This window comes from Cherax quadricarinatus, chromosome 17 (assembly GCF_038502225.1).
Source record: "Cherax quadricarinatus isolate ZL_2023a chromosome 17, ASM3850222v1, whole genome shotgun sequence".
Taxonomy (NCBI): domain Eukaryota; kingdom Metazoa; phylum Arthropoda; class Malacostraca; order Decapoda; family Parastacidae; genus Cherax; species Cherax quadricarinatus.
Window position 1 is genome coordinate 39424525 of NC_091308.1, and position 14629 is coordinate 39439153.

The 14629-nt window shown below is 42.9% G+C and overlaps 1 protein-coding gene across 2 annotated transcripts in view; it reads left to right on the forward strand.

Moving 5' to 3' along the window:
* LOC128686472 (UDP-glucosyltransferase 2) overlaps positions 1-14629 on the forward strand; it is a 53235-nt gene that overhangs the window by 17615 nt on the left and 20991 nt on the right. The window contains exons 2-5 of one of the 2 annotated variants that reach the window (XM_053773419.2): positions 1419-1509; positions 2218-2367; positions 11830-12102; positions 13703-13896. In XM_053773419.2, the coding sequence (XP_053629394.1) occupies positions 2218-2367; positions 11830-12102; positions 13703-13896 (617 nt within the window). In that variant the 5' untranslated portion in view covers positions 1419-1509. The remainder of the gene's footprint in view (positions 1-1418; positions 1510-2217; positions 2368-11829; positions 12103-13702; positions 13897-14629) is intronic. The other variant, XM_053773418.2, reaches the window with a different exon arrangement.

Consider the following 14629-nt stretch of genomic DNA (forward strand, 5'->3'; position numbering starts at 1 on the left):
TGGTTCGATGCTGCAGTAAATGAACTTCAGTCCTTTTCGCATGCTAAGAGTATGTTACATTTTATTCGACGTATGTCAGACACCCATATAGGCTGCCTCCCGACCAGCTAACCAGGTGCTTATGGATTTAATAAGTAGGGGGCCCCATCGTTATACCAGTACCTTGGTTCAACCAATAACAAGGAAGCCTACCAAAGTTGTGAAGCAATGTGATAAACTCGTGAATCATCCTTTGCAGACTTATCTTCAAGTCTGATCACTGCGGATCTCATGTGTCTTGTGCTTGCATTTGCACTATTGTACATAACCATATATATTGTACATAAGCTGTATATCTCGTACATACCAGATGTTATTTTGTGAGGGAAATACAAACAATTACTCTGTTGTCTTATTGCTCGTTCCTACGTGCTTATGGTTCTACAGTCAGGTGTGCAGGCCAGTAGACTACACCTGTATTTGTAAACGTCCTAAGCCTCAGATAGCTGTTGCGAGGCAACCTGTCCTCACTGCACGTCTTTCAAATCACTTCATTTAGGTGAAGAGTTCCCCACTTTCTTCGTATGCGACATTTCCAGTGTCTCCTATCATCCTATCATAATATTAAGCCTTGACAAGGATCGTAAATGATATATCAATTCTCCTGTGAAAAACGCATTTACAACCCACTTACATTCACATAAACACCTCATTCATTCTCATTAAACTCCTTCTCACATTACCACTCTTTCACTATCACTTCACGTTTTTGCAAACATTTGGAGTTTGCTGCTTTACAGGTACTGACACTTCTCCATTATAAAAGTCTCATAGAGGGCACCCTCCATACGGAGTTTCTTGTCTTATTTACATCATGTTTCTGCAAGAACATCTCATTCACTTCATGCCTTTACTTCATATATGAGGTCCAGCACTTCTTTGCATCTCTGCACAATGGGTTTATATTTACAGTCATTATAAATAGAGAAATTTCTTCCTAACATTTTTACTCATGGAACATTTTCCTTAGTACATCTGTATCTCTAGATACCTTAAACATTACTCTCAGAGTCTTGATTCCCATATCACCTATTCGTTCGTGCCTCACTATTTCTACCAACAACTTCTTTACCAGGTAGTACTGCCCGGCATCAGCAGGTCATCATCTGAGTTTTTGACAACTTGACGATCACGTTTCCCAGTGGTGTGTTTCTTTATAACTCGATCCCTATGAAGGAGAATGCAAGCAAATTTTGCCCCAGGTACCCTAATACCCAGGATAAGGTTTTAGGTTAGACGGCTATCCAAAATTATAATTAAGAGTAGGGAGCCCCTTGAACTGCACATTTGCTTGCTTGCATTAAGCTGGGTGATATATTTTGTAGTTATTTTTATACTCATTTCAAAAACATGTACGGTGATCCAAGATTGTTATTTAGGAGGCTGTACCTTTCGGTGACATAATCTGCTCCTGCCTCCTGACTGGGTGGGTGATGGGGAGTGAATTTTATACACCTAACTAATGACTAGGTGAGTATATGAGCATGTCTCCCACACTTATCTCTTCATAAGTCGAGCGTGGGTTGTGGGTTTGCTTCCTGGAGGTTTTTCAAGTTAATCGTTAGTGAGAAAGTTCACTAAGAATACAGATTTCTCCTCTTGGTTATAGCAAATAGAGGATCAACCCTACATAACTCTTGGTATTGAATGATTAGAATGGATATTAAACTTTATATTGAAGATAATAGTAATAACAACTGAACACCTAGCACGTTAATCTGCACTTTCTCGTTAAGATCTTGATTTAGTTCAATAAAGTAAAACAGGTCTTTCCTCTCGTGGGATGTCCTGGCTGCTTCTCCCTCCAACCCTTCAAGCAGGAAGGGGGAGAATTCTATTGATGCCAATGAAGGGTTCTGTATTCTAGGAATTGGATCTATACTCTGCATTCCTTCCTCGGATTATAGCTGACCTCCTCTCATTTCCCCAGTGCTGAATGACCACTTACAGGGCTAATACTTTCTCATGAATATAACAATAATCTTAATCCCTCTTTTGCATAATATCTTCCCGTCACGGCAGTGTTCTTCTCTTCGGCTCAGTTCAGGAAACGGAAATTAGAAGTTTTCTCAGTAATCTATGAATAATCTGCGAACTCTTCTAGCTGCAATACTTTGGTTTATATTTCTTTTATGTTAATTTATTTTCTGCATCATTGATTCAATCCTTCTATTTTAGATGCAGTGGTGGATAGTAGTGTTGGTGTGTGCTGCACTACTGCAGACAGTGGTAGCCACCAAAGTGCTCTTCCTGGGACCTGTCTCTTTACGAAGTCACAAGAACTTTTACATGGGCATTGTTAATGCCTTGGCTGATGATAACATCCAGGTTAGTCATAAATGATTGTTAGAGAGAGAGAGAGAGAAAGAAAGAGAGAGAGAGAGAGAGAGAGAGAGAGAGAGAGAGAGAGAGAGAGAGAGAGAGAGAGAGAGAGAGAGAGAGAGAGAGAGAGAGAGAGAGAGAGAGAGAGAGAGAGAGAGAGAGAGAGAGAGAGAGAGAGAGAGAGAGAGAGAGAGAGAGAGAGAGAGAGAGAGAGAGAGAGAGAGAGAGAGAGAGAGAGAGAGAGAGAGAGAGAGAGAGAGAGAGAGAGAGAGAGAGAGAGAGAGAGAGAGAGAGAGAGAGAGAGAGAGAGAGAGAGAGAGAGAAAGAGAGAGAGAGAGAAAGACCACCTCTACTAGTAGTCGAGAGAAGGCGAACCTCTTTGCCGAACACTTTGCTAATAAAATGCAAGTTCCTGATCCAGCAAGGGACCCTCCTTGGCTAGCTGCAAGAACTGTGTCAAAACTGTTAGTGGTGACAATAAGGCAGGAGGAGGTGCACTTCCTTCTTAAATCGCTTGACCAAGAAAAGGCTGTGGGCCCAGACAAGAAGATGTGCAGACCAGCTAGAAGCACCTCTAACTCGCATCTTTCAGCACTGCCTAGTACAGTGTAAATGGCCCTCTCTAGGGAAAGATGCAAATATAGTCCCAGTTCACAAAAAGAAGAGCAGAGCAGAAATCAGCAACTACAGACCAGTGTCACTACTGTCAATCACTGGTAAAATCCTTGAGACAATAATCTCAAGACAAATGACAAAGTTTTTTGACTACCAATCACTACTTTGTGATCGTCAATATGGCTTCAGGAAAGGTTACTCTGCTGCTGATGTGTTGTTAAACCTCTCCACTAAGTAGCACCAGTCACTGGATGAATCCAAAGTCAGCTGTGTGGTAGCACTGGACATTGCTGGTGCTTTCGACCGGGTGTGGCATTAGGGCCTCTTAGCAAAACTTCAAGCACTGGTAATTGCAGGCTCTACGCTATGTCTCCTCAGTGATTACCTTCATGGTAGATCTCTAAGGGTAGTTCTCAAAGGAATGGAATCAGCAAGACATCCTATTGGGGCAAGTGTTCCACAAGGAAGCGTGTTGGGACCATTGTTATGGAATGTCTACTTCAACGACCTTTTTCATCTCATCCCCGAATCCCATACATATGCAGACGACTGTACACTGATATTCACTTATCCAAGAGAAGAAATGCCAGCTGCTCTAAGCTACATCAATCACCAGCTAAGAGCTATATCAGCTTGAGGAAATAGATGGCAAGTAACATTTGCACTTGAGAAAACGCAAATGATGATGATATCTAGGCACCATGATTGTAATTCTGGTGCAATAGTAAGGATGAATGGGAGGGTGTTGGCAGAAGAAGTTGATATCCTTGGGGTGAAATTTGACTCCAAACTAACCATGAAGAACCATGTTGTAAATCTTGCAAACAAGGCAGCCAGGAAGCTTACAGCACTTCACTGTATCTCGCATCTGCTTGACAGTAGGGGTTGCAAGATTCTGTACGAGGCACAAGTACGCTCACACCTTGAGTATGCTCCACTTTCTTGGTTTGCCTGCCCCCCTCTCATGTGCGACTGCTTGACAGAGCAGAGAACAGAGCAAGACGTCTCATCTCTCTCCTGGACCCATCCTGGATAGATCTGTCATTTCAGCAGAGCCTTCAACACAGGAGGGATGTGGTGGCCTTACTGTTATGCACAAGGGGCTCTGGTGGCCTGGTGGCTAACGCTCTCGCTTCACACGGCGAGGGCCTGGGTTCGATTCCCAGCCAGAGTAGAAACACTGGACGTGTTTCTTTCCACCTGTTGTCTATGTTCCCCATCAGTAAAATGGGTACGTGGGTGTTAGATAAGATAAGATTTCGTTCGGATTTTTAACCCCGGAGGGTTAGCCACCCAGGATAACCCAAGAAAGTCAGTGCGTCATCGAGGACTGTCTAACTTATTTCCATTGGGGTCCTCAATCTTGTCCCCCAGGATGCGACCCACACCAGTCGACTAACACCCAGGTACCTATTCGCTGCTAGGTGAACAGGACAACAGGTGTAAGGAAACGTGTCGAAATGTTTCCACCCGCCGGGAATCGAACCCGGGCCCTCCATGTGTGAAGCGGGAGCTTTAGCCACCAGGCCACTGGTGTGGGTCGCATCCCGGGACACTGACCTAATTTGCCCGAAATGCAGAGCATAACAAGGGAGTTTCTATATAGTAGTATGTCATTGTTGTCAGCTAGGACTGTATACCTTGTACATGTACTTGTAGTAAATAAAGATATTATTATTATTATTATTAAAGCCAATATTGTCAAAGTATCACACTTGGATCCACTTCGAGGAGAACGTGAAACAAGCTTTTATGCCACAAGATGGGCAGTGTGAAAATTTGTCTGGACTGCCTCCAAGTGAGTCACCTACCCTGGCAAACTCTGTTGACACCGAGCTCTGAGGTGGGTACCTCAGCCTCACAAGTGGCTTATAGGACAGATTTTCACAAATGATTGGTGTTGCAAGAAACTCGCCTGCATGCACGAATAGAGGACTAACTTACTTGGTGTTGCAGCATATATCCTGATCTTCAACTTCCCTAAGCTTGGCCTTAGCCCCTCTTGACTTCCCCTCAGAAACCATGTGCAACCAGGAGCCTTAATTCCTGCAATATTCAATCGTTATTAGTGACCTGCCTGCACCTCAGAGATTTCTATATCCAAGAGGGTAAGTATCCCCTAGTATAACTATGCAGACATGGACACTAGCTTCCAGACTGCCTTGAGACACTGGTACTTACTGGGCATGCACTGCCTGTTGCACACCGGGCCCACAGATCAACTCACTCACAATCTCCCCAGACACTGGCCAGAAATCTACGAGATATAGTGGAGGTCTTGTCTTACTGTATGGGCCTGGCAGAGGAGGTCATCTATGGTACATCGAGGTGCCTCTACCAGATTTCCCCAGGTCTCAAATGTGAAGACACGTGGGGGGCGCCATCTGCTGATCACGGCACGTCTTGTCCAGTTGGTGTCTGTCTTAAGAAGAACGAGCTGGTCTCTCTTCCAGACCCTAGTCTCTTCGTTCAAACTAGGGCTGCCAGTTCTCCCTAGCTAACTTATCCTAGTGTTTGCCTACATTATTGGCCTATTACTACCTATGTTAGGTCTTAGGTCTACATTATTACTATCTACAGTTGTCTTAGTAAACCTAATATTAGTGTACTAACAGTAAAACTACCTACTCCTTCCCTGAAGAGTAAATCTATAAATTAAATAAATGCCTACCAACAATCCACGCCAAATGGAGAGAATGCTGTTTGTTTGGGAGGGTTTAAGGAAGACCCAGCTCATCCGTCCCATTACGGCCATGCTGGATCTGTCCTGTGGAAGTTTAGGGACCAAATAAATTTCCACAGGCAGAAAGCAGCAACTTTACTCTGGCTGTACCCTTCTCCAGAACATCACTCCATTTGAGATCATATATACCCAGGATGACTCGAGTATGGAACACACTTGTACAGCATAATGATATCATCTAGATAAAGTCAGTTTACCTGGAGTTTACCTGGAGAGAGTTCCGGGGGTCAACGTCCCCGCGGCCCGGTCTGTGACCAGGCCCACTGGCCCACAGATGGCTCCAACTTCATCCTGTTCCCTACTTGTATGTCTCATAACAATAAAAATGCTTTCAGATGAGCTGATGTGGGTAACAGCTCTTAGCTTGCCAATAAAGTTAGGAATCCTTAATCTGTAAATAGCTTGTCAATAAAGCTAGGGATCCTTAACCTTGTCAAACCCTGTGTAAAAGAGAGAGAGAGAGAGAGAGAGAGAGAGAGAGAGAGAGAGAGAGAGAGAGAGAGAGAGAGAGAGAGAGAGAGAGAGAGAGAGAGAGAGAGAGAGAGAGAGAGAGAGAGAGAGAGAGAGAGAGAGAGAGAGAGAGAGAGAGAGAGAGAGAGAGAGAGAGAGAGAGAGAGAGAGAGAGGCAGGGAGGGACAGGGAGGACGTGTCACAGTGTGCTCCACAAACTTTCTTAATATTACTTAACTATGAGGGTTGTTGAGGAAAAAACTGTTCAGTGACCTAGTACTACCTACAGCACAAAAGTACAAGTAAGCCAACTCCTCCAAAGAAGTGAATATAAGCGAAATCAGTGACAGTTAAGAGTGTTTTGGTGTACAATGTGGTGAGAGTGAGGGGAAGGGCAGGCCTAGGAGTGACGTCACTATTGCCATCACAGTGAGCATCTAATATTATATCTCTATGTACAAACAGCTGGGTGCTTTATAACAACGTGACTTGTACAATGCAACAGAGTGATTTGTGTAACAACTTCATATAGTGAAAATGTGGATAACATAAACAGTGTTTATTAAGTGAAAGTGAGAAGGCAATACCTCCAGCTTGCCGACCCACTGCCTGCCCTCACCCTCCCCACCCTCCCTCACTACCCACCCCGTTATAAACACCCCCATGATACCACCACCCACCCTCTCCCTCCTGTGAACTTCATTGTAAACCTACAACACCTCCTCTGTGATGAATTCACATCGCAAAATAGCAAGAATATCTTCGCTATCTGGCTATTGTCCCAGTAGTTACTGCAGTGTTTGTGGGTATACTACAAGGGACAAAATACTTCTTAGATGTAAGGAGCCTACTTGTTCCAACTGCTGCCACACAGATTGCATTCCAGAAGAAGAATTCTGCTGTAACCAGGTTAAAAATCTCAGAAAATTGAAGGATATCCATACTCCTGTGGTATATGAGGAAACAAACCTGGTGCTATAGGAGGAAGGTTCAGAAGTACCTCAGGGACTCTTGTCCAGAGATCAAGACTGCCCTCATGGGCTGTGTTGTAAAGTTGCAGCTAAGATAATCCATCACAGGGAATCACTTCATGAGCTCCTCAAATCATTAGATAACCTTCAAGCTATTGTAGAAGGCCAGTGCAAGCCTACATCAAGTAACATAAGCTGCTCAGCTGATGGTGACACTATTAACTAAGACTGGAAGTCCCACACTGAGCATAACTCAGGGGTAAATAACTGTTGGAATTCTGTTATTGCTAAGGCCCCACAGATTGACAGAGTTCAAAACACTACCTTTGGGAATACTAGCACAATTCCTCTGACCACCACAGAGGGAACAGATCCTCTTTCCAACAACGAAGCAAGCATTGGATCTGTTAATTCTCCTACACCTACTTCAGCACCTGCCAGTACACTAGACAGTGCACATACCATCTCTGATCCTACACCTGTCAGCACACCTGTCGACATTATTCCAACATCTGGCAGCAGTGCTTCATCAGCAAGAACTGAGCCAGGATTTTCTACACCAGAGATTGGTGCAGTTAATAATCAGGGCACTATCACTGCACCTGAACACCTACTACAACAAAGTACGAACAACAGGGACACATCTGTCAGAACTGCACAAGGGCATGGTCGAGGACGTGGCGGAGGACGTGGTGGAGGACGTGGAAGAGGATGCAGAGGAGGAAGACATCTACAGCCGTCTCACCTTCCACCAACACAGTCCCAGAGGCGGAACCTGTGGACAAATCAGCAAAACACAAGGGGTGCAACAAATAATAGTCCACCTTCCCAGGCACCTAAGCAGTGCTCTAGCTGTCACCGGAAGGGGCACACCACCAACAACTGCATGCGAGATACCAGGTGCAATTACTGCCACAGGAAAGGACATCAGGAGGACTAGTGTCGAAAGGAAAAGGAACTTGATAGACAGGATCACCTGTTGAGAGACCTGCTCTCGGAAAAAACAGCAGGATCTCTGAACTGGTGAACACACTCACATGTCACCCACTCAGCTACTCCTGTCTCAGCCCAGCAGGTGGTATTGTGCCTTATACAAGACCACAGACCTACATCCCTGCAGCTGCCTCAGTGCCCTACCTCTCTCGAGGACAGGAACTTTACATGCCTTACACATCCACCACTTCAAGTGACCACATCATGAGGAGCCAGTCTATCAGCATCCTGTCTGCCAACATTAGAGGTTTCATTACTAATGTTGGAGAGCTCACACACAGTTTTGTGAAGACTCGACGTCCCGACATGATAGCTGTTGTTGAAACATTTTTGGACGACAGGACTCCAGAAAATTTTGCAAGAATTGCTGGCTACACCTCATGGATGAGAAGAGACAGGCAAGGGCAAGGAGGAGGTGTTGCTGTGTGCTTCTCTAAAAGTGTACATGCCCAGCACATTGATGTTGCCATCCCTACTCATCTTGAAATGATGTTCTTCAAGCTCTGTATGTACACTAGCATGTGCAATGTACAGACCTCAGTGGCAACATAAACACTAGTACCTCTGTACTAGCATGTGCAATGTACAGACCTCAGTGGCAACATGCACACCCTATCAACTTCCTAATGTTAATTAAATGTGGACTCCCTTCTGCTCCAACACAACTGTCAATTTGTCATAATTGCTGGTGACCTCAACCAACATCTTATACAGAGGGACTTTGATGACCTTCTTGCAGTATTTGACATGAATAACTTTGCTGATTTCCCTACTCACATCTCTGGCTCCTCCCTTGACCCAGTAGTAAGCAATCTAGCAGAAGGCATAGTCACTTGTCAACCCCTCGGCTACGTTGGATCATCTGACCACAAGGCTGCTTTTAAGACACTTAAGATCCCAACAGAACGAGATGAGGAGTCCACACGAATAACCTGGCTATGGGAAAGAGATAATTGGCCAGCCTTTTGCTCTGAGCTCGCCACCACCAATTGGAATGCTCTTCTCCAAGGGAATGTTGACACCAAGTGAAAACCTTCACTGGACACATCCTTAATACGTACAATTGAACAAGAACACATTCCTCACAGTTAGGCATTATATTTCGTTAGGCTGAAGCCTACAGATCAGCCTTGGTTTGGCTTTCGTTGTAGAGAGGCTGCTGACTGCTAACATCGTACTTCTGCTTCTATCAACTTTTCTGCATGAAGCGAAGGTATAAGAGACATCCTACCTACCACTGCTATGTAACAGGAACTTGCACAGGCAAGCCTGTAGGCATATGGGTGACATTCAAAAGTGGGCCATTGCTAAATGGGAGATGGACACAAAAAGAAAGCTAGCATCAGGTAGGGTAGGCTCCAAAACCTTGTGGTCCCTGGTCAAGGACAGACAAGGTTATCTGCCTGATGAACTCATTCCACCTCTAAATCGACAGGATGGGAAAACCTCTACTAGTAGTCAAGAGAAAGCGGACCTCTTAGCCGAACACTTTGCTACTAAAATGTAAGTTCCTGATCCAGCAAGGGACCCTCCTTGGCTAGCTACAAGAACTGTCAAAACTGTCAATGGTGACAATAAGGCAGGAAGAGGTGCATTTCCTTCTTAAATCGCTTGACCAAGATAAGGCTGTGTGCCCAGACAAGTTGAGCCCAAGATTGCTGAGATGTGCAGACCAGCTAGCAGCACCTCTAACTCGCATCTTTCAGCACTGCCTAGTACAGAATAAATGGCCTTCTCTGCGGAAAGAGGCAAATGTAGTCCCTGTTCACAAAAAGAGGAGCGGAGCAGAAATCAGCAACTACAGACCAGTGTCACTCCTGTCAATCACTGCTAAGCTTCTTGAGACAGTTATCTCAAGACAAATGACAGAGTTTTCTGACTACCACTCACTACTTTGTGACCATCAATATGGCTTCAGGAAAGGTTACTCTGCTGCTTATCTGTTCTTAAACCTCTCTACTAAGTGGCACCAGTCACTGGATGAATCCAAAGTCAGCTGTGTGGTAGCACAGGGCATTGCTGGTGCTTTAGACCGGGTGTGGCACCAGGGCCTCTTAGTAAAACTGCAAGCTCTGGGAATTGTAGGCTCTACGTTATGTCTTCTAAGTGATTACCTTCATGGTAGATCTCTAAGGGTAGTTCTCAATGGAACAGAATCAGCAAGACATCCTATTGGGGCAAGTGTTCCACAAGGAAGAGTTCTGGGACCATTGTTATGGAATGTCTACTTCACTGACCTTCATCTCATCCCAGAATCCCATGCATATGCGGACGACTGTACACTGACATTCATTTATCCAAGAGAAGAAATGCCAGCTGCTCTAAGCTAAATCAATCACCAGCTGAGAGCTATATAAGCTTGGGGAAACAGATGGCAGGTAACATTTGCACCTGAGAAAACACAAATGATGATCTCTAGGCACCATGATGGTAATGCCAGTGCAGTAGTAAGGATGAATGAGAGGGTGTTGGCACCTGTGGAAGAAGTTGATATCCTCGGGGTGAAATTTGACTCCAAACTGACCATGAAAAATCACGTTGTAAATCTTGCAAACAAGGCAGCCAGGAAGCTTACAGCACTTCGCCGTATCTCGCATCTGCATGACAGCAGGGGTTGCAAGATTTTGTACGAGGCACAAGTACGCTCACAACTTGAGTATGCTCCACTTTCTTGGTTCGCTTGCCCCCTTCCCTTCTCATCTGCGACTGCTGGACAGAGTAGAGAACAGAGCAAGACGTCTCATATCTCGCCTGGACCCATCCTGGATAGATCTGTCATTTCAGCAGAGCCTTCAACACAGGAGGGATGCGGTGGCCTTACTGTTATGTACAAGGCCAATTTTGTCAAAGTACCACACTTGGCTCCACTTCGAGGACAGCATGAAGCAAGTTTCTATACCACAAGACGGGCAGAAAGCAGCAACTTCACTCTGGCTGTACCCTTCTCCAGAACATCACTTCATCTGAGATCATTAATTCCCAGGATGACTCGAGTCTGGAACACATTCGTACAGCGTTATGATGTCAACGAGATAAAGTCAGTTGATCAAATGAAAATGCTGGCCCCCAGATGGCTCCAACTTCATCCTGTTCCCTACTTGTATGTTTCACAACAATAAAAATGCTTTCAAATGAGCTGATGTAGGTAACAGCTCTTAGCTTGTATTAAGTTTGAAATCCTCATCCTGTAAATAGCTTGTCAATAAAGATGGGGATCCTTAACCTAACCTTGTCAAACCCTGTGTAAAAAAAAAAATTAAAAAGAGAGAGAGATTTGATATATCAGATGACAAACACTGGTTACTGTAACAGCCCTCATATTCTGGAGTCGCGGATTTTCAAGATAACAGAGTACAGAGTCTTTCTTCGTATGCAGAAAAATAAGACATTGGATACAAGTGGTTGCTGATTTCCGTTTCGAAATCTTCACTTTCATCCATAATGGAAAATACTAACTAAAGATATGTATTTTAGACTAATATGAATATAACCCTTGAAGAAAACAATGATATCTTATGTCGCGCAATACTATGTAATAGCAAGTGTTCTTTTAGTGGTGCTACACCTAATTATGGTTTTCCAGTTGATGCTTTACCACAGAGAAAGTCATCAAACGTTAAAGTCCCGAGTCGGAAGAAATTTGCCTTTTTTTTTCTGAGAACAACACACCATCATAAATTTCTTTTTCTTTTACAGGTTACAATGGTGTCGCCATTCAAGTCATCAAAAGTTCGAGAAAATGTTCATGAGGTAGTCCTCTCAGGCGGGGATCTTTCTCATCACACTCCAAATTTTTTTAAGGAAAATAAAATGAATTCTTTTATGACAATGATAAACATTATGCCGAGCCTTTGCGTTGATGCTCTGGAAAAGGAAGAAGCTCAAAATTTATTGAAGGAAGATTTTGATTTGGTTCTCCTCAGCGTGTTCATGTCTGATTGTTTCTTGTCAATAGTTCATCAGATGAAGGTGAGTCATGTACCAAGTCTTCTTTAATTGCTACATTTTTATATTTTTCTTATTAAAAGTATTAGGACTAATGATCAGGCAAAGATAAATTATTTCAGTATGTTGACAATGCAAGTGAAATATATACAACAATGAAGGCCTATTATTATTATTATTATTATTATTATTATTATTATTATTATTATTATTATTATTATTATTATTATTATTATTATTGTTGTTATTATTATTATTATTATTATTATTATTATTATTATTATTTATATATTCATTTATTTATTTATTTATTTTTTATTTTATATTATTAACACATCGGCCGTTTCCCACCATGGCAGGGTGGCCCGAAAAAGAAAAACTTTCATCACCATTCATTCCATCACTGTCTTCCCAGAGGAATGCTTTAACTACACTTATGAAACTGCAACATTGACACCCTTCCTTCAGAGTGCCGGCACTGTACTACCCATCTCCAGGAATCAAGTCTGGCCTGCCGGTTTCCCTGAATCCCTTCATAAATGTTTCCTTGCTTACACTCCAGCAGGTTAGGGAAATCACCATCAGGCTGACCAGTGAGATAAACATCTGGCTCCTGGTTGATGGCACACAGGAGTCCCTTCTAGTTAATCTTGACCATTTGAGAATAAGGGGACTCATCCTGAATCCATCCAAATGTGAAATCATCTCAATCAATCAACAGCTGATCGACGCAGTGAGATCAAAACTAGCAGGAGCACCAGTTATTGCCCCCACAAATAGCGTCTTGTTTGGAGCTCCTCTGGGAACTGATGCCATTGACTCAATTCTCAGGAGGTTGGAACAACGGGTAGGCAGTCTTGACACCCATGATGGCATGTACCTTCTTACAAAGTGCTTGAGTCTTTCCAGGTTAATTAACATATTTCCAAAGATATGCACCCTCATATGATATCCCTATATTACACGAATACGCCAGTGTCCTCAAGCAAATCTTTACGAAAGTTTTCAAATCTTACTCTAGAAGACTGACAGTGGGAACCAAGCTACATTTCCAGTCAGACTGGAACAAGAAAGTCTTCATGTGTTAAATCCAATTTACTTGTAGCAGCGATTCTCCCTGAACACCTTATGACAATGTTGGAGTTCATGACCAAAAGTTCGTTGCAGGAGCCATGCTTTGGGATAATCTAACGAGCTCTGCAAGCAAACCTGCTTCCCTCCAAAAGCTACAGTCACACTAAAATGGCCCTTAAACGGAGAACACAGCCTCAGACATGCTTCAGAGTGTGTTGAAGAAGGATAGAGCCCGACTATTAGCAGTGAGAGCTCCTCCTGTTGGCTGTTCCCCCTCCTCCCTCGGCACACTTCTCGACCAGCAGACCATCCGCATTGGTGTTGCCCTTCGCCTTGCCACCCCAATTCTCGCCGACTACAGATATATTTGTGGCATTGCAATAAAAAGGGGATACCATTTTCGGATCGCGCAGAGACCGAAATAATTTTAGTATCAAAATTATTATTATTATTATTATTATTATTATTATTATTATTATTATTATTATTATTATTATTATTATTATTAACATAGTGTATTCTCAGCTTTATAAGGATATTTTGTCTTCAGATTCCTTTTATATACGTGAGCCCACCAGGGTTGATATCACCACTGCCATCAATAATAGGAAACACACGCTTTCCCTCCTATGATGCAAACATGATGATGGACTTCAAACATCCTATGACGTTCATGGAGAGAACAATCAGCACGCTCTCTGACATTGCTTTGGACGCTATATTCTATTACTATATATCTCCAGCGTATGTGATCATGTTTTTTCTCGATTTTTCTGTCATGAATAAAACGTGTAGGAGAATCTCCATACACTTGTTGCTCTCATTTTCACCTAGCAGTAAATAGGTAACTGAGTGTTCGCATATGTACACCTGCTGCAATTGTTAACTTAGCAGTAAGTGACTAAGAGAAGATCAGCATTTTTCAACGTACCCCTTTACCCCCCCCCCCCAATCCCTCAGCAGTAAATAGGTTTCTAAGAGTTAATCTTCTTTCATTAGTTGCTACTTTACAATTATCATTTTATTGATACCTCTCTGTTAGTCGAGTGTTGTTAGTGTATCCTGGGGGAGGAGGCATATCATAGCTACGACAGGACTTTCAAATAACATAAGAAGGCCTAATAGATTTTATATGGTAAATTTGATAATTTAAAATACCTCGTAATGTAGGTACACTCAAAATTTACTTTAATTTTTCTTTACATATTAAAGTATTTTTGACTCTTGGTGGAATGTTCATATATATACTTTCTGACTTCATTTGCTTCAAAATCTAATGTGCCTAAATAGTGATGGTTTTCTACCCCTTGTACTGTCGACAAGTTTATAATACAAAAAAAAAAAAAGCAGCCACTGTATTATTAAAAAATCTGCAGGACTCACATCAGCCAAACTTGACGATAATAATTTAAGAATGCAATATATTCCTTATTACTGGCAATTGAACATAAACAAAAATAAATGACATCTGTACCTA